At 40.5% G+C, this 26,515-nt stretch overlaps 1 protein-coding gene across 1 annotated transcript in view; it reads left to right on the forward strand.

Annotated features, from left to right (window-relative positions):
* The window catches only part of PTPRS (protein tyrosine phosphatase receptor type S), a 531,027-nt gene that overhangs the window by 327,182 nt on the left and 177,330 nt on the right, over positions 1–26,515 (forward strand). The window contains exons 16-19 of the mRNA XM_089681016.1: positions 6,174–6,291; positions 15,546–16,133; positions 16,667–16,764; positions 22,015–22,268. Coding sequence (XP_089537142.1) covers positions 6,174–6,291; positions 15,546–16,133; positions 16,667–16,764; positions 22,015–22,268 — 1,058 coding nt within the window. The remainder of the gene's footprint in view (positions 1–6,173; positions 6,292–15,545; positions 16,134–16,666; positions 16,765–22,014; positions 22,269–26,515) is intronic.

Raw genomic sequence — 26,515 nt, forward strand, 5'->3', positions numbered from 1 at the left:
AGTTCCTCCTGATATTCACTCTGAGAGACTGTAGTACTTTTTAGACAGTTAGGTAATGTGCTCCTCTGTAAACGTAATTGATCAAGAGATATTTTCAATGGTGTTGTTTCCAGTTCAGAGTAAATCATGGTGACATGGTATCTATGCTCCCAATAGGATTGCAAAAATTGTGGACTGACCAGAAGGATCACAAAACAAGTTCTTAGGTGAAGAGTATAGTCTTTTCAAGGCCCATAAAAGTTTTGTGTTTGGAGTGTTAAAAGGATAAAAGGCTAGTGAAACATATGGAAGGCCTTTTCAGCATCTAAGCTAAACCTTAGGTGGCTTTTTGTGATTAACATAATTAATTCATTGATACCTTTTTTGGCATTGTCCCCTGTATATTTGCCTAATTCATATCCAACCTGTTTGATGTATACATGAACAGTAAAATGTTAAAAAAAAAAAAAAATCAAGCCCCAATTTTAAACAGTAAGGCACTGAAGGGCATCTATACATTGTACTTTTTCCAGAGGTAAACTTTGATTTTAATTTAGAAAATAAATTTAAAAGGAAATGGGCACTAGACAACTAAGGTTACATTCATTATAATGCATCTCCCCATGGGATCCAAGTAGGTCTCAGAAAATGAAAAGGAGAATTTATGGAAAAGCAAATGCTAAGAAAACAGTAGGGTGTGCTAGGGAGCAGATATACCATGGTTTAAGGCAGGGGTCTGCAAAGTTTCAAAACAAAGGGCCAGTTGACTGCTGTTCAGATATTAGAGGGGCTGGACTGTGGCCAGTGGGAGTGGAAAATGCCCTGGCATCAGTGGGAAGAATTAATGCCATAGGCTTGGTGGTCAGTGGGAGATAAACAATTACATCATTAGTATCAGTGGGAGGAATTGTGCCCCATAATTGGTGTCAGTGGGAGCAATAATGCCCCATCATTGGTGTGAGTGGGAAAATAGTACACCATGGTTGGTATCCATGGGAGGAATACTGCTCTATCATTGGTGTCAGTGGGAGGAATAGTGCCCCGTCATTGGTGTCAGTAGAAGGAATACTGCCCCAAGGGCCAGGCCACATCCGGCCCATGGGCTGAAGTTTGGGGATCCCTGGTTTAGGGAATAAAAAATGAGTCTCCTTTATTAAAATATTGAAGGGTCAGATACCATTTCTTAATGGTGTTCAACCCCTTATTGTTTAAGAACACAGTAAGGATTATTTGGTTAAAAGTTGGTACTAAGCTTATAAAAAAAAACTAAATACAGTATCACAAAATATCACAGGCATATCAAGTTTGAACCACCTTATTATATGTAGTACCTAGTTGGATGGGGTGAGGGTGGCCAAAGAGGATAAGGAAAAAGACACAGGAAGGAAAACAAAATAATAGACATGCAGAAAATAAGGAAGGTGAGAGGTACAAGAGAGGCATCACTCTCTTTCTGTCCTGTGGTCAGATGAGATTTTGGTTTTGGTGTTTTTGACCTCTGTGATATTATTCACCCTGATCTTAGTGACTTTATCAACAAAAAAGTTTTTTTGTACTAAATACTGTTTTCCCTTATTGATTTTTGTCAGTTCAGTTCATAGTATTTAAAGCTCCTGCCCTTTTGTAGAACACATTTTAATTTTCAAGATGAGTTTTTTTAGTTGCTTGGAAAGCACTTCAGGTAGTGTGGAGATCTAACTGAATCTTGAGTTCTATGTATTTATTAATTATATATAAAGGCGCCTGCTTCTAAATTAAAGCAAATTGTGAAACTGCCCCTTTTGAAGTGAAAAAATAAATTATTCACTGTTATTGTGAAATTAAATAAGGATGTGTGAGGCGCTAACACTATCAAATCTCTACATGATTCAAAAATTAGAATAAAGTCCAAAATATGCACTACTGTGCATCCAGAAAGTATTCACAGCGCTTAACTTTTGCCACATTTTCTTATGTTACAGCCTTATTCCAAAATGGATTAAATTAATTTTTTTCCCTCAACATTCTACAAACAATACCCTATAATGACAACATGAAAGAAGTTCATTTTGAAATCTTTGCAATTTATTAAAAATAAAAAACGAAAAAAAAACACACGTACATAAGTATTCACAGCCTTTGCCATGACACTCAGAATTGAGCTCTGGTGCATCCTGTTCCCACTGATCATCCTTGAGATGTTTCCACAACTTGATTGGAGTCCACCTGTGGGAAATTCAGTTGATTGGACATGATTAGGAAAGGCATAAACCTGTCTATATAAGGTCTCACAGTTAGTGCATGTCAGAGCACAAACCGAGTCATGAGCACAGTGGCCTCCATCATCCGTAAATGGAAGAAGTTTGGAACCACCAGGATTCTTCCTAGAGCGGACTAACCGGCCATAATGAGCAATCAAGGGAGAAGGGCCTTATCCAGGGAGGTAACCAAGCACCCAATTGTCACTCTGAAAGAGAGTTTTTCTGTGAAGAGAGGAGAACCTTCCAGAAGAACAACCATCTCTGCAGCACTCCACCAATCAGGCCTGTATGGTAGAGTGGCCAGACGGAAGCCACTCCTCAGTAAAGAAAATGGCAGCCCGCCTGGAGTTTGTCAAAAGGCACCTGAGGAACTCACAGACCATGAGAAACAAAACACTCTGGTCTGATGAAACAAAGATTGAACTCTTTGGCCTGAATGCCAAGTGTCATGTCTGGAGAAAAAAAGGCACCGCTCACCACCTGGCCAATACCATCCCTACAGTAAAGCATGGTGATGGCAGTTTCATGCTGTGGGGATGTTTTTCAGCAGCAGGAACTGGGAGACTAGTCAGGATTGAAGGAAAGATGAATGCAGCAATGTACAGAGACATCCTTGATGAAATCCTGTTCTGGAGAGCTCTGGACCTTAGACTGAGGCTACGGTTCATCTTCCAACAGGTCAACGACCCTAAGCACACAGCCCACATAACAAAGGAGTGGCTACGGGCCAACTCTGTGAATGTTCTGGAGTGGCCCAGCCAGAGCCCAGACTTGAACCCGATTGAACATCTCTGGAGAGATCTGAAAAAGGCTGTGCACCGACGCTCCCCTCCCAACCTGATGGAGCTTGAGAGGTACTGCAAAGAAGAATGGGAGAAATTGCCCAAAAATAGGTGTGCCAAGCTTGTACCATCATACTCAAAACGACTTGAGGCTGTAATTGGTGCTAAAGGTGCTTCAACAAAGTATTGAGCGAAGGCTGTGAATACTTATGTACATGTGTTTTTTTTTTCCTTTTTTATTTTTAATAAATTGCAAAGATTTCAAAACGAACTTCTTTCATGTTGTCATTATGGGGTATTGTTTGTAGAATGAGGAAAAAAATGAATTTAATCCATTTTGGAATAAGGCTGTAACATAACAAAATGTGGCAAAAGTGCTGTGAATACTTTCTGGATGCACTGTATGTTCACCATACTGTAGGGTTTATTTACTAAATCTGGAGAGTGCAAAATCAGGTGCACTTCTGCCTAGAAACCTTACAGCTTACAGGTTTTATTGCCAAAGCTTAATTGAACAAGCTGAGGTTAGAGGTTGATTGGCTACCAAGCACAGGTGCACCAGATTCTGCGTGGACCAGTTTTAGTAAATGCTGTCCATTGAGAGAGCTGAACCACGGCCATGACTCCTGCGCACATGCATAGGAGTGATGTCATCGTGGCTCTGCTTTTAAAGCACCTATGAAAGCCCTATCAGCAGTGACAGGGCTTCATTTTAAGGTAAAGGTAAGGTAAAGTTTGCTTGTTTGTTTTTTCTGACAGTTTACTACCACTTTAAGTACGCGTTAAAAGTCTTGCCTATTTCATTTTTGATGGATTACAAAGAACACAAACCTCTGCTCAATCCCTCCCTCCTTGAGCACAGGCAGAGAGCATAGGAGGAAGTTACCAGCTCACAAGATTTCTAGCACAGTCAACAGGTACTTTAGCACTTTTTAAACATAAATAACAAAATACTGGGTAGTGGGGTTGAAAGCACAGTGGGTAAATGGTTAGCACTTCTGCCTGGCAGTACTAGGGTCACTGGCTTTAATCCCAACCACGGCACCATCTGCCTGGAGTTTGCATGTTCTGTGGGTTTCCTCCGAGTACTCTGGTTTCTTCCCACACTCCAAAGACATGCTGGTAGGTTAATTAGTTCCTGTCTAAATTGGCCCTAGTATGAATGTGAGTTAGGGACCTTAGATTGTATTCCCCTTTAGTGTTAGGGACTGATGTGAATGTACAATATACAGTCAGGTCCATAAATATTGGGACATCGACACAATTCTAACATTTTTGGCTCTATACACCACCACAATGGATTTGAAATGAAAGGAAAAGATGTGCTTTAACTGCAGACTGTCAGCTTTAATTTGAGGGTATTTACATCCAAATCAGGTGAATGGTGTAGGAATTACAACAGTTTGCATATGTGCCTCCCACTTGTTAAGGGACCAAAAGTAATGGGACAGAATAATAATCATAAATCAAACTTTCACTTTTTAATACTTGGTTGCAAATCCTTTGCAGTCAATTACAGCCTGAAGTCTGGAACGAATAGACATCACCAGATGCTGGGTTTCATCCCTGGTGATGCTCTGCCAGGCCTCTACTGCAACTGTCTTCAGTTCCTGCTTGTTCTTGGAGCATTTTCCCTTCAGTTTTGTCTTCAGCAAGTGAAATGCATGCTCAATCGGATTCAGGTCAGGTGATTGACTTGGCCATTGCATAACATTCCACTTCTTTCCCTTAAAAAACTCTTTGGTTGCTTTTGCAGTATGCTTTGGGTCATTGTCCATCTGCACTGTGAAGCAGCGTCCAATGAGCTCTGAAGCATTTGGCTGAATATGAGCAGATAATATTGCCCAAAACACTTCAGAATTCATCCTGCTGCTTTTGTCAGCAGTCACATCATCAATAAATACAAGAGAACCAGTTCCATTGGCAGCCATACATGCCCACGCCATGACACTACCACCACCATGCTTCACTGATGAGGTGGTATGCTTAGGATCATGAGCAGTTCCTTTCCTTCTCCATACTCTTCTCTTCCCATCACTCTGGTACAAGTTGATGTTGGTCTCATCTGTCCATAGGATGTTGTTCCAGAACTGTGAAGGCTTTTTTAGATGTCGTTTGGCAAACTCTAATCTGGCCTTCCTGTTTTTGAGTCTCACCAATGGTTTACATCTTGTGGTGAACCCTCTGTATTCACTCTGGTGAAGTCTTCTCTTGATTGTTGACTTTGACACACATACACCTACCTCCTGGAGAATGTTCTTGATCTGGCCAACTGTTGTGAAGGGTGTTTTCTTCACCAGGGAAAGAATTCTTTGGTCATCCACCACAGTTGTTTTCCGTGGTCTTCCGGGTCTTTTGGTGTTGCTGAGCTCACCGGTGTGTTCCTTCTTTTTAAGAATGTTCCAAACAGTTGTTTTGGCCACGTCTAATGTTTTTGCTATCTCTCTGACGGGTTTGTTTTGTTTTTTTCAGCCTAATGATGGCTTGCTTCACTGATAGTGACAGCTCTTTGGATCTCATCTTAAGAGTTGACAGCAACAGATTCCAAATGCAAATAGCACACTTGAAATGAACTCTGGACCTTTTATCTGCTCATTGTAATTGGGATAATGAGGGAATAACACACACCTGGCCATGGAACAGCTGAGAAGCCAATTGTCCCATTACTTTTCGTCCCTTAACAAGTGGCAGGCACATATGCAAACTGTTGTAATTCCTACACCGTTCACCTGATTTGGATGTAAATACCCTCAAATTAAAGCTGACAGTCTGCAGTTAAAGTACATCTTGTTCATTTCATTTCAAATCCATTGTGGTGGTTTATAGAGCCAAAAATGTTAGAATTGTGTCGATGTTCCAATATTTATGGACCTGACTGTATATACACACACGTAAAGCGCTGCGTAAATTGACAGCGCTATATAAGTACCTGAAATAAATAAAATGCTCTTAATGATATATTTAGTAGACCAAAAGGAAGTAAAATAAGAGATCTTTGTTAGGGTTTACATACACTTTTTAATAGATGTAGTACTTATTTGTTTTATCAAATTATAAGAGATTTATTCCTATGCTTATGTGAAGTGTATGTCCCTGGGTGTCATTATATCAGCAGTCTTTAATGAACACAATGAACACACAGATCAAGAATTCCTCTCTTTTAAATTGACAGGAAATGATTATAGCTGGACTTCAACCTGAAACCTCTTATTCCATCACAGTTGCTGCATATACTATGAAAGGAGACGGTGCACGCTGCAAACCAAAGGTTGTCACCACTAAGAGTGCTGGTGAGTACATACTAATCCTAAAGTCCAAAATTGCAGAGCATTTGCACAGCGTCGTATGTGGAGCACATTGACCCTACATGCAGATAATTGTTTGGTGCAATTCAATTTGACAAATACAGCAAAAACATTCTTGCCACAAAAATTATTACTAATGACTAATACATTTGAGAGTCAAAATGATTTTTAGAGTTGTTTGAAAAATTGTGCTTGCCATTTTATAACACAAATAACAAGCATAGAAGAGTATTATCTGTATAATCAACTGGAAAGAGTTTTGCAGAATAAAAATATAATATAAATCAGATATTGAAAATATCTGAAATTGTACATACTTGTTTCTTCTTGAAAATTTAAGTCTTTCCAAACTTGCAGCAGACAGTGTTGTGTGCTTGCTTGTGACCAAGTCAAATGCTAAGAATACTGGATGGTGGGGTTGAGAGCTCTGGGATGCAAAATGGGCCAGTTCAGACCACTGGTCCATTTTGCATGCCCAGAATTCCATAGAGCTTAATAGATTTGATGTGCCTTTCGCCATCCTTTTTGGTTGTTGCCTATGGCTTTGGTTTAGCACCTCATTCTAGCCCTCCAGCTTAACAAAAAAAAAAAAATAAAACATGTTAAGCAGTAATGATTCCTACTAATGGTTTTGGTGACACTGCTGTTTTTGATGCTGCAGAGAGGGAAGTATAAACTTTGAGGCAGGGAGGGGTTTGATCCTAGGAATAAATAAATCTATGGTACATTTTTCAAAAATATAATTGTTGGTTTCCTGTGACTAGGTAACCAGCAAAATGCATAGTGGTAGATTTACTAAAGGTAAGTAGACTGGGCACTTTACAAGTGCAGTTGCACTTATTTTCACCAGAGCTTAAGAAATGTGGTAGTACTTCTAATTTCCATCATCCAATTTTGTGCAAGCAAAGATGTTCTTTTTATTTTTCTTGCACCTGATTGGGTATTCTTAAAAATGAAACTTTACCATATTACATTTACAAAGGAAAATTGTTTTTACCCCTTCTAGCTGGAATTATAATTTTATGAAATAAATTACAGAATTTTAATTGCATGTTCCATAAATCAAATTTTTTCCTGCCAGTTAAACAGCAGAGTACATTTGATCAATACTTCCCTTCCTGGCTATAGTAATACAATTGAAGATGAACAAGAGAATAATGATTTGTTTCATTTCCTGTTTTTGCAGGCAAAGAAGATGGCCAGACCCTCTTGGTCATCTCCATATCAAAAACATGGTTAATGTGTACAGCTGTACACAGCTAGATTTGGTTGGAGACACCTAAATTTAGTCCCATGGTTACCATACGTTTAGAACACAAGAAATTGTGTACAAAAAGTATTTAGTAATGTTGCATAATTGCATATGTTTCAACACAAATACAAGAGTAAAATATGTTTTAGAATAGATTTGGAGATACACAAAAAAATTTAGTGACACATAGTTATATGAACCAATTAGGAAACTGCTTTAGTTTTATGCCAGATTATGAGGTTCTTGATTGTCTTCCAAAATTAAAAATTCTCATAATTTACTGTAATGGCCTTGCACTCTTCTTCTCACTGCCAAGGCAATGAACAAATTATACCTGGATAAAGGCTAAGTTCAACTTTGTGGAAAAAAAATAAATGCACACATTTTTGTGTCTTAATAAAGAAATACATTTTTTTTGCTGCTTTGGCCCTCATTTAACTGTTCTACTCTTCACCCTGTAGTGTTGTCATCTTTTTAAAAGGCAATTAGCGCTCACTTCAGGACCCCGTCTGTCCCTTCCTGCTGGCTGCTACAGGAAGTGGGTGGGTCTCTCCATTAATACATCTTAGCTGATCTACACCACTACATCAATACTTCTGTTTCTCTGATTCCCTTCTGCACAGAACATGCTCTGCATGCTACTGCAAGTCTTCCCTGTACATGACAACACGTGGCTTTGCTCTCTTACACAGGCGTAACTGCCTGGAGCCTCAGTAATTCTTAATAGCCTGATAGCTTGGTTCTTTCTATTCACCATCAGAAGCCTGTCAGTACCTATGTGTCTGTGTCCCTCTTGTTGAACTCCAATGTTGCGCTTGTTGTGATAGGCAGTGACATTTTTCCTCTTGAGAATTCCTATCTGCCAATTTTGCTTGACTGTTCCATCCTTCTTTGCAGCATGTCTGATGCTAAAAAGATAAATAATGGCTCTATTGTCACTGGCGACTCCCTCCAAAAGATCTTATTTTCTACTTGCACTCATTAATTCAGCAGCATTCATACAAACCTGTGATGCCTGCAGATCCTCTTCTCACCTGCCTACTACTGCGCTTATCTTAAAGCTGCCTTTGGAGCTTTCAGGCATACATGTGGCTACCTTCTCTGTCTTAAAGATGGTATATCTTGCTGCAATAGCTGGTTGGAATTTGGAAATTGCTAAAAAAATCCAACCTGGCTCATCAACCATCTGGCAGCATCAGCCGTGTCTCCTTTTACCCACAAGACATGTTTAATCCCAGTCATTGTTAGCTGCATATATAATTTAGAGATAGACAAATAGGAAATAAAACATATTATTTAAGATCCTTTATAGGAAGAGACATGACAGTGCCTGCAAAATAAAAGTTTTATTATTTTGCGCAATGCCAAAATAGTTTCTTGTATTTTGAAAAAAGAAGTGTAGATAAAAAGAAACAGATTTTTTTTGATCAGTGACTAAGGATATGATATTCTGTACATGGGATTGTAAAAAGATGGATTTGTTACTAGCTTGGAATTTTTGTTTCCTTAACTTGTTTATGACAAAGGTAAAAGAAATATTAATGCTTGAATACATTTTGCAATACTATTAAAGGAAAACTTGCACAGAATAGTAAAAAACAAAATATGATTTGTAAAATGTAGCTGTATATTTTTTGCTAATACCATAACCTACCAAAAAAAACAAACCAATTTCTCCTGCTCCTGATGATTGCGGTGATACCACATACACTATATTGCAGAACGTATTGGGACACCTCTCCAAATCATTGGATTTAGGTGTTCAAATCACCTCCATGGCCACAGGTGTATAAATTCAAGCAACTGTAAATTTATAAAAGATGCTAACACAAGGATATACCTCACCCAAAGAGGGGATGTCTCAAAGTTTTAGGATAGGTCACCGACTCACCATAAATTTAAGCGGTGGAGTCCTCCGAAGCCGGGATCATGTCAAAGAAAATGTGTTGGGAACCAAGAGAGGCCACCTAGAAAGAGGCTTAAAAGAGAACCGACCATGGTGTAACCAAACTAAACAACTTTATTGAGATCAAAAATATGTAAAAATTAGGCCAAATGGCCAACAATCCTCCAGTCACCATTAAAATAAGGTTAGATAACGTTATCACCCTAAAATACAAGCCCGGGCACTGCACATCCACTCACAAATGCTGCATTGCATTAACTAACGATCTCAAGACTGGCAGTCAGTGGGTGCTGATAAGCTGTAAGCTGACATGCTACCCAATCAACTAACAGTCAGAGAGTGATATAGTGACTAAGGTCAGAGAATGGTGGCCTGATCAGTATAAACAGCAACAACATGAAAAGCATAAGACATGTGCATCAAAATTTAATGTATAATAATACGTAACCACAATTGGGCCAGGTTTCAGCAGTATAGGCATATGGAAGTCCATGTCAGGCAACAGGGCATCAAAAAGGGTCATCCAGCACGTAGGCAGCACCAACGAGCTATGGGCCCCGCCCCCACTGGCGGCGATGTCTTCAGCCACCTGACACTAGAAATTCCCACATACTAACCACATATGGATCTCCTAATAGAGCCAACGGTTGTAAGCACAACACTTTGGAAGTTTCGGCTTGTACATGGGGACCGTTAATGGAAGGCACAGACTGGTAGAAGTATCACACTTATATCCAACTCTTCATATCCCCTAAGTGGAGGACTGGACATCACTGAGGAGTGCTCTATCTATACGCCGGAGTGGTGAGAGCCTGCGGGCAAACTATATGCGGCAGCTGTCACCATTTGTGCAAATCTTTACCACTAGACCCAACCATATGGTCATTGGCTTCACTACACTGCAAGGGTCCCACCTTTCTTTTACCCTACTGAAGATCCTTAATTATCACAATGGTGTTTCGTTGACTGTACATGACTTATAGCGATTTATGCTTAGGTCCTTGGCCGCATCTGGACACACTGATGTAGTTATCATGCAGCTCACCATTTACCACTACGCCCAGGTTGTGGGCTCTTTCAGCCTGCCCTATTTATCCGGATTCTATCTTGGCAGCCCACCGCCCCTTATGGATATGGGTATACAATCCTCTTTGATGCCCTGTTGCCTGACATGGACTTCCATATGCCTATACTGCTGAAACCTGGCCCAACTGTGGCTACGTATCATTATACATTAGCTCAGTGGATTCAAGCATGGTACCGTGATAGGTTGCCACCTGTGCAATAAGTCTATCCATGAAATTTCCTTGCTACTAAATATTCCATGGTCAACTGTTAGTGGTTTTATAACAAAGTGGAAGCAACTGGGAACAACAGCAACTTAGCCACGAAGTGGTAGGCCATGTAAAATGACAGAGCGGGGTCAGTTCATGCTGAAGCACACAGTGCACAGAAATCAGCAACTGTCTGCAGAGGCAATAGCTAAAGACCTCCAAACTTCATGTGGCCTTCAAATTAGCACAACAACAGTGCGTAGAGAGCTTCATGGAATGGGTTTCCATGGCCGAGCTGCTGCGTCCAAGCCCTACATCACCAAGTGCAATGCAAAGCGTTGGGTGCAGTGGTGTAAAGCATGCCGCCACTGGACTCTAGAGCAGTGGAGACGTGTCCACTGGAGTGAGGAATAACGCTTGAGGAATGAGCAATCTGGTGGACATTTCTGGGTTTGGCGGTTGCCAGAACGGTACTTCCCTTACTGCATTAAGCCAAGTGTAAAGTTTGGTGGAGGAGGGTTATGGTGTGGGGTTGTTGGGCTTGGCCCCTTAGTTCCAGTGAAGGGAACTCTTAAGGTGTCAGCATACCAAGACATTTTGGCCAATTTCATGCTCCCAATTTTGTGGGAACAGTTTGGGGATGGCCCTTCCTGTTCCAACATGACTGCGCACCAGTGCACAAAGCAAGGTCCATAAAGGCATGGATGAGCAAGTTTGTGGTGTAGGAACCTGACTGGCCTGCATAGAGACCTGATCTCAATCCAATAAAACCGCTTTGGGATGAATGAGAGCGGAGACTGCGAGCCAGGCCTTCTTGTCTGACATCATTGCCTAACCTCACAAATGTGCTTCTGGAAGAATGGTCAAATATTCCCATAGACACACTCCTAAACCTTGTGGACAGCCTTCCAAAAGTTGAAGCTGGTATAGCTGCAAAGGGTGAGCCATCTCAATATTGAACCCTACGGACTAAGACTGGAAAGCCATTAAAGTTCATGTGCGTATAAAGGCAGGCATCCCAATACTTTTGGGAATATAGTGTATGTGTATGTTATTTTTGTTTGTATTCATAGTAGGACTTAGAAGCAATAGTGCACATTCTGTTTTTTATTCTATCTAAAGCACACTGATACTAAATAAAAAAATGCTTTTTTTATCCTGCCTAAAATGCATTTTTAACCCTGACTTTGACTCTGACCATGACCTTTGACACTGACCTAGACCAAAACCTGATCTAGCTATTTTATCATTATTATTATTATTTTATTTTAGAGCATACATTTTTTTTTCCTGCATGGAGCAAAAGATACAATGTATATTTTTCAAAATGCAACAGGAGGAAAAAAAATACAGAGGTTGGCTATATAGTGAATGATTACTGTGATAGCCAGTCACTGGCTATATAACGTGAATGATTACTGTGATAGCCAGTCACTGGCTATCACAGTGATCAGGTGATTGAGAACTGCTCCTCCCGTTTCCTGATCATTGGTGTCAAACCGTGAAAATTCAGTCTCTGTGCTTGGAGGACGCATGGTATGCAGGAGAAGAGGAAATGTTTTTAAAGAGGAGCTTGAGGCCTCCCCCCACTTTTTAATAAAAGTACATTTACTAGTCCAGGGATCCAGCTCAGTCCTCAACCAGGCCGGTAATTTGCCGGTCTTTGGTTCCCCAGCACAGGCATGCTTATTTATTAGTTATTTTATTACAGGTACTTATACTGTATAGCACTGTCAATTTACGCAGTGCTTTACTTATATATTATACATTCACATCAGTCCTTACCCTCAAGGAGCTTACAATCTAAGGTCCCTAACTCACATTCTTACATACACGTACTAGGGCCAATTTAGTCAGGAGCATGCAAAGGAACAACAAGCAGGGCGCCAGGTCAGCATGGATAAAAACAGTTGTACTTTATTTGAAAACACTTACATCTAAAACTCCTTCGGCGTGTGTGGCAGGCATGGACACTGGAGCCAGGGGCATCAGAAGAGAGAAGCCGATGATCTGTGCAATGCCCGAGGAGAGACCTGCTGCTGTGGACTCTACGACGTTACTACGAGCCTTCCCACTGATGATAGGGAGAAGAGACAGGTGCCCTGAATGGAAAGGGGTTTGGGCCGCAACGCTTTTCAAAAGCTCCGCCTCCTTTGTCAAGTAAACCCGCCCTTGTGACAGCAGGGTATATATGAGCTGTCAGATCGTGAGAAGCCAATCAGAGGGGAAAAGGAAGGAAGGAGTGCAAGGAGAAGGAGACCGCTGTGCTCTCTGGGGATCGTGGATTAGAGCATGATAAAACATTATGTACATACGGTTAGAGTATATGAAAATGAACAAGATGGCCAAAATAATAGTGATTAAATGGATAGAAAAGGAAAGAGAAATTAGCTTAAGAGGAAAAAGAAAAAAGAGAGGGGAGAAAAAAACGGGGTGGATTATGTATGTAGAAAAAAAGGGAAAAACGAAAAACTGAGGACCATGTAGTGCACTTCCCTTGCACTCCTTCCTTCCTCTTCCCCTCTGATTGGTTTCTCACAATCTGACATCTCATACACACCCTGCTGTCACAGGGGCAGGCTTGCTTGACAAAGGAGGCGGAGCCACCCTTTCCATTCACGGCACCTGTCACTTCTCCGTACCATCCGCGGTAAGGCTCATAGAGATGCCGTAGAGTCCACAGCAGAGGTTCTCTCCTCGGGCAATGCACAGATCATCGGCTTCGCTCTTCTGATGCCCCTGGCTCCAGTGTCCCTGCCTGCCACACACGCTGAGGGAGTTTTAGATGTAAGTGTTTTCAAATAAAATACAACTGTTTTTATTCACGCTGACCTGGTGCCCTGCTTGTTGTTCCTTTGCATGCTTCTGTGGAATCCCCCCATCCTTGGTGAGGAGCTGCCGGTCTGCTTGTGTGATTCTTCAGTCTCTACGGTCCATCCCCCTCCCATTCTGCACATCTATTGGATGGACCTACTGACCGCTGCATCCTGATCACACCGGATTTTGCATAGAATCTTGTCTTCCATCTTTTTACCTTGTGGACTGGTTTTTATAATTTTTTATTCTCATATTCCACCTATTTTCCATCTTCTGTGCAAACGCTGAAGGGTTGCTCATAGTTACTGATGATCCTCCTATATGCCAATTTAGTCAGGAGCCAAATGCCCTACCAGCATGTCTTTTGGAGTGAGGGAAGCCAGCTGTGAATCCATGTGGTTTCACAGCTAGCTTCCCACTGCTCTTGCGTGAACCATGGAGAGCCAAGTGGAAGTAGGAGCAGGTACCTGTCAAAGCTAGGTACCCACTCCTTAAAAACAAAAATAAGTGCCCAGAAGTGGTAAAGGAGGGAGGAGGCAAAAAAGTGGAACTTCCCCTATTGTGTGAAGTTCCACTCTAAGAATAGTTGGTGTTAGGCTTTAATACCACTTTAAGTGTCTTTCTTGTCTTGTATCAGCAGTTGTATCTTTTTTTATTATCGTCTGTATATAATACAGTTTTCTATAATTATTTTGAATACTAGAGCCTAACGTTGGCCACACAAGTATTGTTTCAACCTTACACATAGTTAAAAAAATAAAAGTTGTTGATATAACAAATTTAAGGGGTTTTTACCTGAATCCTTTCTCTATCCAGCGCTGTACCCATCTGCAGCAACGCTGGTCTCTCTCACTGGGCTCATAAGACAGACTGAAAGCAGCGGGAGTTGTTGGTTCCCGCTGCTGTCAGTCAAATCCAGTGAGGAGGGGGAGGGACTGAGTCACACTGTGTGTGTTGATTGATGGACACAGCCCGGCTTGGGAGATCGCCTATGCGTGTGCCCCATAGTAAGTGACTTGCTATGGGGGCACACTCAGGAGAGGAGACGCGCACAGCGTCGGCTGAGGACCCCAGAAGAGGCGGTAAGGGGCCACTCTGTGCTGTATCCTTGCACAAAGCAAGCAAGTATGAACCTCTTTTTTATTTTAGCTAAATAAATGTTAGCCTTTAATATTACTTTTAATCTGAAGCAAAATATTGATGTGGCCAGAATTATACATGTTTAGAAAATTATGAACAGATCATCATGCAAAAGTTATTTTCAGAAGATAATGGCTTTTTTAATTTATAACCGTAAACAATGAATATTAGCACAAAAATATTCTTTTTTTGTGCATATTAACCACAAACACTTCAGTACAATGTCATATCTTGTACTTTATACAGTTCACTTTTTGAAAAAAAAAATTAATAATTTTTTTTTTTTTTTGCAGCCGTCAGCTGCAGTACTGATGGTACTTGTAGTCATTTCAAATTGTGACAGGGGGTGCTGTCACAGGGAGCAAGGGATCGAGGGGGAGAAGGTCCAGATGCTGGATCATGTTATATGTTCCACCCTAAAACCAGCTGGAACATGTAACATATTCCAAAGGTGAACTTTGTAATAAAGCCCAGATATTTTATTTGTAAAACGTAAGCCATTTATTCATGGACTAACATTATATGTTACATTTCCAACAAGCACCAGATCACCTTACTACTTAATTTGTTTATATAGGTTTCCTTGTTAGAACATATGTGCTGTGGTCAAACATTTATTGTGAGCTTTTGTGTAAAAAAAACAAGTAAATCAAGTGGTAATTCCGTGCTTAGTTAAGGTCAGATAAAACTGATCTTTGGAATGTTTTTGCCAATTGTAGTAAGTATTTAAATGTGAGTACATCTAATAGGCCTTGTGCATTCAGATTTTGAGATTAATTTGGCTGTAGAGGAAAGTGGTAATTAAAGAGTATCCTTAACTAGTAATGAAAAAATGTTTTTCTTCTTGCAGTTCCTGGAAAACCTGACTTTTCTGTGCATCAGACATCGGAGAGCAGCCTACAATTACAATGGGGACCACCAAGTGAGTCAGTTGAGCACATCCTAGGGTACCGCCTACAGTTTGGGCGCCATGATGCTAAAGTTTTGTCAACACTAGAGTTTGGACCTCAACAAAAGACATACACAGCAACCAATGTCCACAAAGGTGCAAAATACATTTTTAAAATGGCGGTCAAAGGCCGGGCGGGCTTTAGTGAGGAAGCTGTGAAAGAGTTTGTTATACCAGGGGAAGCACCTAAAGGTTACCCTCTTTTGATTGAGCCTGGCAATATCAGTTCTGTAACTATCCAGCTAAACTGGCTGCCTCCTGTTTTGGCCGAAAAGAATGGGGATATCACCAAGTATACAGTAGCCTACTGGGTTGCTGAAATTCCTGAAAAAGTTTTGGAATTGGACCTACCATCTTCTCAAAGCTCTTGCTTGCTGAGCAATCTGAAGCCTAGCACTGTGTATGAAGTCAAAATACGTGCACACACCAGTAAAGGGCCTGGGCCTTACAGTCCAAGTGTCCAGTACCGCACTTTTCATCTAAATCAAGGTAGGCCTTATCAGTCTTATTTCCTTGGCTTTTAGTTTTGGTTCTTGAAAGCAAGCAGCGCCTGAATCCTCCAGCTCCAGTGTGACTGTAATAATTGGAATGGTATTTTTTTATTTTACTAATAACTGAGTGAATCTGAAAGTGTGGTCAGGTAAGTGCTTTTTCATTTCTTAAAGTCTAGTTAAGACACTTCTCTTGAGTTTCTGGGTCCACCAGTGACATCCAAGGTGGGATGCCTTCTCTGTCACCTTTGTTTCAGTATGTGCCTTGAAATACACTTGTTTACATATTTCATTCCTAAATATTTTTTTTAATTAATCCATTTAGTGGTATAATAATGGTATTTCTGGTTTTAGAGTCATGAAGCAAAGTGTGGGTTTGTAGAGATGCTTGCAGCTTACGAAAAAGAACACTAACTCAATTTTTCTTTTAACACATTTCAGTGTGCTTTTAAAAACACTGGCTTCACAATGGAATTATCTGTTTTAATAACTTGTTCTGGTAATCTTTCTTTTGTCTTTGCTGTTTTTCAGTAATGCCAAAAAATTTCAAGGTCAGAATGGTAACAAAGACTTCTGTTCTCCTTAGCTGGGAGTTTCCTGAAAATTACAACTCAATAACTCCATACAAGGTATTAGGATGGATTATGTTTCTTTTACTAAATAGGTTTTTTGGTCTGGTGAAAGTGATGTACAGAGGGGTTTTTCTTTACACTTTTCTAAAAAGTCCCAAGCATCTACTGCCCTATTTCATTTTCAAAAACAGAAATTTCCCCTTATGAATCATTACCATTTCCACCCTGGTCAAGCAGTCTGCAAATCTTGGCAATTTTTTTTTTCATACCACGAAGACAAGGGCAGCAGCTTTAAAAGAAACATATAAAATCCCCTTTACCAAGCTTGGGATTAAACACAGGTTTACTGTCACCCAGTACACCAGGTTTGTTCTCATGTATTTATTTTTTAATTAAGAAAAGACATGGGGTTTTATTGAATTGTATCAGACCAATACATCAGTCATACAGTCATATTCTCATACGAGTGGCTAAAAGACCAAGTGCATGTGAGCCCTACGTCATGCAGATAATAGTTAACCACTTGCCTACAGGGCACTTACACCCCCTTCCTGCCCAGGCCAATTTTTAGCTTTCTGCGCTGTCGCACTTTGAATAACAATTGTGCAGTCATGCAACACTGTACCCATCTGAAATGTTTACAATTTTTTTCACGAAAGTAGAGCTTTCTTTTGGAGGTATTTAATCGCTGCTGGGTGTTTTATTTTTTGCGCTATAAACAAAAAAGGAGCAAAACATTTGAAAAGAAAAAAGGTTTTGTTTCTAATAAAATTTTGCAAACAGGTAATTTTTCTCCTTCACTGATGTGCGTTGATGAGGCTGCACTGATAGGCAGCACTGATAGGCGGCACTGATGGACACTGAAAGGCGGCACTGATGAGTTAGCACAGATAGGCAGCACTGATGGGCACTGATAGGCGGCACTGATGGGCGGCACTGCTGGGCACTGACTGGCGGCACTTCTGGGCACTGATAGGTGGCACTGATGGGGGGCACTGCTGGGTACTGGTGAGTGGCACTGATGGGCACAGGTGGGTGGCACTGCTGGGCACTTGTGGGCAGTATTGCTGAGCACAGGTGGGCGGCACTGCTGAGCACTGATCATCAGTGCCCTGATGATCAGTGCCGATCCGTCCTCTGTCAATTGCCGGTTATCGGCAGTACTTTCCTCACGCTGTGACAGCATGAGAAAAGTGCAGCCGATAACCGGCAACTGCATTTACCATTGATCTGCTGTGTCATTGGACACAGCTGATCACATGGTAAAAGGCCGCTGTGATTGGCCTTTTACCACATCACGTGATCAACTGTGTCTGTAGGACACAGCGATCACGGAGATTGCCGGGTGGGTGTGTTCAAGGAGGACGTCATAAGACACCCTCTCAGGACTGGACAACCACGCTGTAGCCGTCATTCGGCTATAGCGCTGTTGCCAAGTGGCTAACAAGCATTTTAGGACCAGTATAAAGTCTCATAAGGGGGCCCCAAAAATGTAGTAATCTCAAAACATCAAGTGGGTGCTGGGAATTGGGCTTTTCTAGAACCCCAGATGGCGATGTGAGCATTCAATGGATTAATTTACACCTGATTTGTTTCTGTGGCTTTAAAAGAGAAGGTATTATCCATTCCCTGGTGAACTAAGCTATGTGGACCACTTACCTACTCACATTACACAACAAGAAAAATGAAGAGAACTTGTCACGGGAGCAACAAAACTATTCCCATAAGACTGTATGTGTATTTAACATATTGTATGCATGTTGTTTACCTGTGAAAGCTTGTTTGTGTAGAAATCCAAATACCTTAAAGTGGTAGTAAAGTCTGTTTTTTTACTTGTACCTACAGGTAAGCCTATAATAAGGTTTACCTGTAGGTACTGTAAATATCTCCTAAACATTTACCATTTAGGAGATATGTAAAGCACAAGCTCATGCGCTCTGAAGGAATGGCATGCCCGTGCTGTTCCTTCAGAGCTGTGTGCCGTAAAAAGTGACTCTCGCATACATGCGCGTGAGTGAGGTCATCGCGACTCAGCCATTCAAGCTGCCGGAGCCCGCAAACCCAGAAGATGGGCCGAGTGAAGATGGAAGCCCTGTCAGTGGTGACAGCGCATTGCTGGAGGGTTTCGCTTTAAGATAAGTTTCATATAATGTGCCAGTATGCTATGCATACTGGCACATTATCACTTTGTCTTGCAGGGAAAACCTTTTTTTTTTTTTTCTAGAGTTTACTACCGCTTTAAGACTGATGCTGAGCACTGCCATCTTGGATGTGATATCCGCATCCCCAGCAGTATCAGGGTTGTTACTCAAGGGATCCTTTATAGTCTTTCTCCTAGCTCCTACCACAGCAACCAAATAAAAGGTTGCATAGGGAGTGGTGGGAGGACAGAGCGGGTAATTACACTTTTATAAGAGAAGGCTTTGACTGCAAGAAGAAAGATGGTTTTGCTAGGGAACTGACTAGTCATGTTTTCTTGCAAGTTCAAAGGCAAATTGAAAGTGAATAAAAATTATTTATTAAAAAGAGAAACACTGCAGGTAAACATGATTTATGTGATTTTGCTTTTAATTTTGTAAGTTAGTGACAGGGTCTCTTTAAAGGAAACACACCCAAGCATCATGCGTTCCAAAAAAAAAGATTCAAAGTAATACTCTTGAGTAATGTCATTGATTTCTCTTAGCACAAGTCTATTGATTATATAAGGAGCTCTGCATTCAGAGACCTGAGCCTAATTTGCCAGTTCTGAGGTGTCTTCTTATATCCTGAGTACAGGATATGTTGAATCCTCTGCTTCCTGCTTACAGCAACATAGTCTGCAGATTCTGCTTGTAGGCACAGTAATTAGTTGCTCAGCCATGCCAATCAGCTCACTCATTTACGAACTGCCGTTGTTTATGTATTATGTTTTAAAGAGAATGCTGATTTAACTTTACCATATAATAATACTTATGTTGCTGATACTACGTAAGGCTAGGTTTACATTATTGTCAGGAGTCAGGAACATGCACACCCATCACACTGCTGTTTAGCAGATGCGTGAGGGCCAGTTCACATCAGAAAATGGTGCTGGAAACCCACTTTGTGTACGGGTTTCCCACATAATGTTCAAAACTCACTGAAGCTGTAATCTGCAGCGAGTGTCAATGTTAAGTTATTGACCCCCAAATGTAGGTCACAAATGCAGGACATTTGTCCTAACCGCGTTGCATGATACAGAAGTACAATGTGATTCGGTTGAATTGAGTTTCCAAAAGTAGTACATGTGCTACTTTTGGTGTGATGTGATTTCAGCCTATTCAAAATGAATTGGTTGAAATTGCACCACAGAGAACTGCATGTGAAGAGCACAGGAACGCACAGCGTATTCCTTTGTGATTCCCGGTGCAAGCCGGCCCTCATGTATCAGCAAACCACATGGTGCCGCAGCACCATGCAGTTTCACATGGTGCAAATTTCAAAAGATGGTCAAGGAATTTTTTCCCTGAGTTTCTGTGAGTAGGGAAGCCAGTTGAAGTGACTGGGCTGCCCTACATGCAGAATGAAACTCACTCAGGTGTAAATCAGGCCTTACTGTCCCATACCATGTCTTCTCTTTCCTGCTGAAAAAAATGATAGTAGTAAACACGTACCTGTTCTAAAGCTTGTATAGTTAGTAATGTAACACCAGCTGCTAAATTATAGGCATGTAGCGGTATTTACAAAAACATTACTTACAGAGTACCCCAAGGACTCTTTAGTTTTGTGTGTTTCAACTTGAGGTCTTTGGTTCAACTCTAGCCCTCTTGTTTTTTGCAGTGTGTGCCTCACTATTATCAATAAAGAAATGTATCAGTTTAGGAGAAGTGGAAGTAGCCTGACTTTATAGCTAAAGGAATAAGTTGGCAGATTGGGTTTTGGTGCTTCATGGAAGATCTGAATGTCACTAAAGTTACATGCAGATGATTTCTGTTACCAAAGAAACTTTCAACAGTCCACCAGTTTGAACTTTAGTACGTTTACTCTAAGTTTATAGAGCGAAACTACTCCTATTCTGTAATTTCTGGCTTCAAAAGGACTGAATTTCCATTCACAGTAGTAAATCTACTTCAGATTAGTTCATTCACTCAGTTGCTTTTTTGATAAGTGAATATCCAGTTGTCTGTTTTATATTTAACAGAGTTTTTTTTCCTCCTACATAAGTCTTCTAATTTTGTGTCAGTTGAGCTCTTACCAGTACACTGGGAGTTTAACAACTTTGCCAGCAGGTTGGTTGCAAGTAAGAGTTTTCAGAGCCCACCTGCTTCTGAGGTACCAGAAGGGTGGAATAGTCTCATAATGTTTCTGCATTGTGATGGGGGTCTCATTTTTTTTCTCGGTTACACTCTTGATGGACCTGCCCAAAGAAGAAGGGTGTTCAGCGCAGTATGCACATGGTGAGGGCCCTGCACACTGACAGCTTCTGAAAAAACAAGCCCATATGGCTGGGTATATCAGCTGTTTTTTGGGGGCAGGGGAACTACCTTGTTAATTTTTTTTTTCTGTATTTATTTTTTAAATGACACAAAATATACGTGTGGATTAGCAGATTATTGACCCAAAGGACAGGATTAGACAACAGAGTAGATTTTCATTTTTTTTGGCCATTACGGACCATTCTGTGTTTAACATGGTTTAAAGAAGAACTTCTATTACAAATTGTTTATATTGTTCTGCTCCAATGTGACAACGTACATGTAGTATTTTGTTCCATGTAGCTAGGTACTTCTTAAATCAGGTTATGAAGTCTGACCTACCCCCCTCTCCTTGCTGCAAATCTATCTGCAGCTTGGAAGGAGACAGATCATTCATTGTAACAACATCTTGTATCAACATAGAGCACTGCAAAAGTTGCAGCAAGAAGAATGCAGAGATACAGGAGTTTAAAACACACCCCTCTACCTATGCATTCCCCTTGTCTCAAGAATGTGCCCTGAGCTGAGACGAGCTTCAATTACAATGGACCTGTTTCCTTCTAAGCTATTGTGAAATTAGCCGCACTTGGGGTCAGGTAGAACTTCATATTTTGTCTTAGGAGGCACCTAGCTACATGGAACAAGGTACTCCATGTGCCTTAGCCCAACATAAACCTGAGATGTTAACAACTATAACTAGACATACTGGTGTTCCTTTGTGACACAACGGCTTTTCACTTTAAATGGATAACATTTAGGTGAATAGAACTTAAATTCAGGTTGTTGGCATGTTTATAGTGTCAGCTAAAAAGTAATTATTGTTTGTATATTCTGTAATGTTTGTTGTTCATGCTGTGCTCTTCTGTTGCTCAAGATTCAGTATAATATGCAGACAGTGGATGTAGATGGACGGACAACAAAGAAGTTAATTACAAACCTGAAACCCAAAACGCATTATACTTTTACGCTTACCAGTCATGGAAACTCTTTGAGTGGTCTTCAGCAGAATGTCGCTGTCCGCACAGCTCCTAACATGTTGGGTGTGAAACCTTTGGTAAATGCAAAGGCTCAACTAGATGGTAGCATAACAGTAGTCCTGCCAGATGTGGAAATGTCTGAATCAGTGAGGTAAATATTTCAATATATGCTCTTTGTTTGCCTTTGTGTTGTAAAATAACATTTAAACATTTAGATGTTAGAGTATATTATCATTTACTCATTTAGTACACATACAGCTATACAAAAGTATGCACACATGCAGTTGTGCACGTATTTTTCAGGAGTATCTTTATTTGATATATGCTTGCATATGCATTTTATATAGCTCTAGTCAGTTTAAAGTGCAAGTTCAAATTTTCAGAAAAAAAATGAAAAGGTGAATTAGCATCCTCCCCACCACTTATTCGCCCCGCTATAACCAACAAGCCCCCTTCCATCCCCCGTTGCCCACTGTATTTACCTCACTGGGTAATGAACTGTTAGTGCCCCCATAGACATTGTAGCAGAAATCCCTGCTCTTCTCCCCTTTCTTTCTGCAGAGCTTTCAGGACTGCTCACAGTGATTCTGAATGGTCTGCGCCAGCACAGAGAATCACTCTGATTAGTCCCGGGAGCTCCACAGAAAGAAGAGGGGGAGGAGCAGAGAGCTGAAATCCCTGGATTGCTACACTGGCTATATGGCCACTGAAAGCTCAAACCCACATGAAGCCAAGTACAGCGGAGACCAGTGGGGGGAGGATATAGGGTGTTCGTTCACCTTTTTAATTTTTCCCTGAAAATGTAAACTGACCCTTTAAGCACTACCTTTTGATGGTATAATCTGATGCATGTAGTTTCATAAGCATCTACTCCTCAGTCAGCTACCTAAATACTCCCAACATTTTTGGTGCAGGGGAAAGCAAATTAAAAATCATTTTCTAGTATTAACCAAATTTACTTCTAAAGAGTTAAGGTGAATTTCTTACCTCAAAGTACTTTTAGATAATCTTGATTTCTAAATTATCTTAATGCTAGCATTTGTAGGAAAAGCATACTTCCTTCTTTTCGAATCCTGTTGCTTGTTTGCCTTCACTACCTCATGCATTAGCCAAGAAAAAAATAAAAATGTAACTAAATTGATATCAAAATCGTATTTTTACTACATGCAGTTGAAGCTGCTTTGTTTTTGGAATAAAATGGTAATTATGTAGATCTATGTATTTACCTTTGGTGTGAAAAACCATATGAATAGTCGACTCTTTCAACATATTTGCATGAGCAAACATGAGATTTTCAAATTAAAAAGTACACACAGATAAAGAAAATTTGCTCCATGGACCTTTTGATCAGGTCTGCCTTAAAAACTGAATGGCAGATCTGATCCGAACACCCGTGTGAAAGGGCCTTAACATTGACAGTTTTTGACCACTCCTCCGTGCAAATGTCCTTCAGTTGCAAGATGTTTGTGGGCTTTTGATCATGTACTGCCTATTTCAAATCCCCCAACACTTGCATAGGATTGAAATCAGGGCTTTGACTAGGCCAGTCCAAAACTCAATTTCCTCCTTCGAGCCAATATTTGGTGCATTTGCTAGTGTGCCTTGGTTTATTAAATTGGTTCTAAAGCCTAAACATTTTTTACCGTAATGCATTTCCTGCATTAGGTTAAAAAATGTTTAGATAGTAATATCGCCCCCTTAGCCCCCCTTATTCCTACTTAATCCCTCACTCGACCCAGCACTGTGCCTGTCTGTAACAGCTCTCCCTTCTCTCACAAGCTTTGCAGAAGCAGCGGAAACCATTGGCTCCCATTGCTGTCAATCTAATGGCAAGGGAGTGGGGGCAAGGCCGAGCTATGTTGTCTGTGTCTATGGATGCAAGCAGTGCGGCTTGGAATCAAACCCACATGTGTGCAGCAATAGGGAGGGGCTTCCTGTGGTTGCAGTCAAAGAAAAGGAGGAGCCATAAGTGCCGTCGGGGGGAGAAATAAACTTTACAATCACTTTAATGTCTTGAAAGATCCATTTTCAGTTCAACGGACAGATAGCCTCTCATGCAAACTCTGAAATGATTCAGGATCTATAGTTGATTCGATGACTCCAAGTTTCTCAGGCCCTGAATTGCTATTGTCAGTTTGGGCCAAACATGTCTACTGTTAGACTGTACTGTTATGTTACTGAGGCCAAACAACTCTAGCTTTAATTCATCACTCAACAGGACATTGTTCCAGAACACCTAGTCTTTGCCTATTTGTTAAATGCAAAATGTAGTCTTGCTGTAATGTTCTTTGTAGACAGCAAAGGCGTTTTCTTAAAATAGACCGGATTCCCCTTTTACTAAATATTTGCATGCTGATATAAAATCATATTACATTTATTAAACATTTTTGGCTTCTGCTTACAATTACTTTTTCATTGAGTGAGGCATTCGTGATATAACTAGGGCCTCGCAGCTGTATCCTGGGAAGTTTCTGTCACATGTTCCTGTAGGCAGACACTGATTTCTGGGCAGAATTCCAGGAAGTAACGGGAGATGGATTCATCTGTCCATAGTGAAAATGGCCGCTGTGAGAAGAATGGAGAAGAAAAAAAAAGGATCTGCAAAGAATAAAAAGCTTGCAATTATCTATAAGTATTTGTTGATTGCCATTACTAAATATTTTTAAAGGTGCCTTTTTTGTAATTTTTATGTTGAGGTTAAAATTCCTCTTTAACACAACTCCATCACAGGTTAAATTGGTGCAATCTCTTTATGATTGTAAAGTTATACAATTTGACACCAGCTGTTGCAGCCGTTACCTGCAAATCTCACAATGAACTTTTAGCGTACAGGAGTCCTTTGTAACATCAAATGACCAGCTCTTAGGCTGAATGTCCTGGCCCCCCTGAGCTTACCAGCCCTGGACAAATTAGGAGTTTTTTTAAATATACACTACTTGAAAATTAATTTCCTTACAGTGAAATGATTGATTTGGCAATTTTGTTAACTCCCTTGCCAAACTACTAAATCGCTTGCTAATCTTAAAATAGTATTAAACCCAAAACCAAAAATGTAATATATTGCAGCTTTCCATTCATCAGATGTGGAGGTTGCAGTAGTTTTCTTTTTTGGCTTTTTTCTCTCTGTTTGGTGATGTAGCCAGTGAAACCTTTTTGGCCAGTGAGACACCATTGAACAGCATCATTGTTAATCTGGGGGGAGTGAAGTGTACTAGCAGATTCAGATACACTAACAAATTGAAGCCATACTTCAGCTAACACTTTTTAAGCAGTTACAGAAATCGTTTTTTTTTTCTTTTGGGATAAAACTTTACATAAATATAGGGAGGGGGAGAGTGCAATAAAACCATGGATCAACTGCCTGCTGTCTTGACCACAAGCCTGAATGAGTCCCAAGAGAGCTCTTTTAATATTGACATGATGACACACCTGTCAATAGCAAAGATTGCATCAGATCCTAAATATCAGAGTATAAAATAAGACAGGCTTTACCTGCATACTAAAAATAAAAAAAAATAGAAACACTGCCCAATTTAAAGGCTAAGTTCACCTTTTACAAAAAAAATGTGCATATCTTTTTTCAGGTAAAAAAAAATGTGCATTTATAATTTTTTTACTCTGCGGCCTTCAATGCATTGCACCCGTTATCAGCAAATGGCAGGTACAATGCCAGGCTCCAGCAGATACTCAATACAGTACCTTGTACGAGCAGACAATTGCTGAATGGAAGGAGGAATCAATGAAATACAAGGATGCTCACCAGCGCCCTCATAGTTCATTGAGAACTACAAGCCATCGGCTGCATAGGCCGACAGTAGATGTAGTTCATTAATTCACAGAACTCTGTGCTTTTTTTATATTCTGACAGCAGGTGCAGGGAGAAGATTTCTTACCCACTGTCACAAGGAGGAGTGATTGGGGGAAAGAGGAGGCAGGAGCTGGAATGTTAAATATTCCACCCTAAATATGGGTGGGACATGTAATATGTTCCAAAGGTGAATTTCTCTTTTAACTAGTTAATTTTGTATCCAACCCTTCAGCTGCTACCATAAAAAGTGTTCCCCTATAGGAGACCCCAAATTAGAGTTAAAAGTGTAATTGGACAGCATGCAAATATATCATAAAAATATAGTCTTATATTATAAACCAACAATGAATAAAAAGTGCATCACTCAAAAAACATAATGCAAACAAATCAAATCCAGTCTCTGGTATGTGTGTAAACAACCTAAATAAAGTACATGATGCTCTGCAAGGAACAAAAAAGCATGAAGTGCTTCAGAAAATTTGTGCTTCTTTTTCTCAAAGTGCCAAACCGTACTTCAACAAACGATAAAGTGCTCCCTGTCTCTTCATCTTGTGCATTCAGGACACCAGCTGAGGACCATCTGCTGATCC

This window comes from Staurois parvus, unplaced genomic scaffold (assembly GCF_062004578.1).
Source record: "Staurois parvus isolate SC_StPar_1 unplaced genomic scaffold, SC_StPar_1.0 ptg000256l, whole genome shotgun sequence".
In the NCBI taxonomy this organism is placed as follows: domain Eukaryota; kingdom Metazoa; phylum Chordata; class Amphibia; order Anura; family Ranidae; genus Staurois; species Staurois parvus.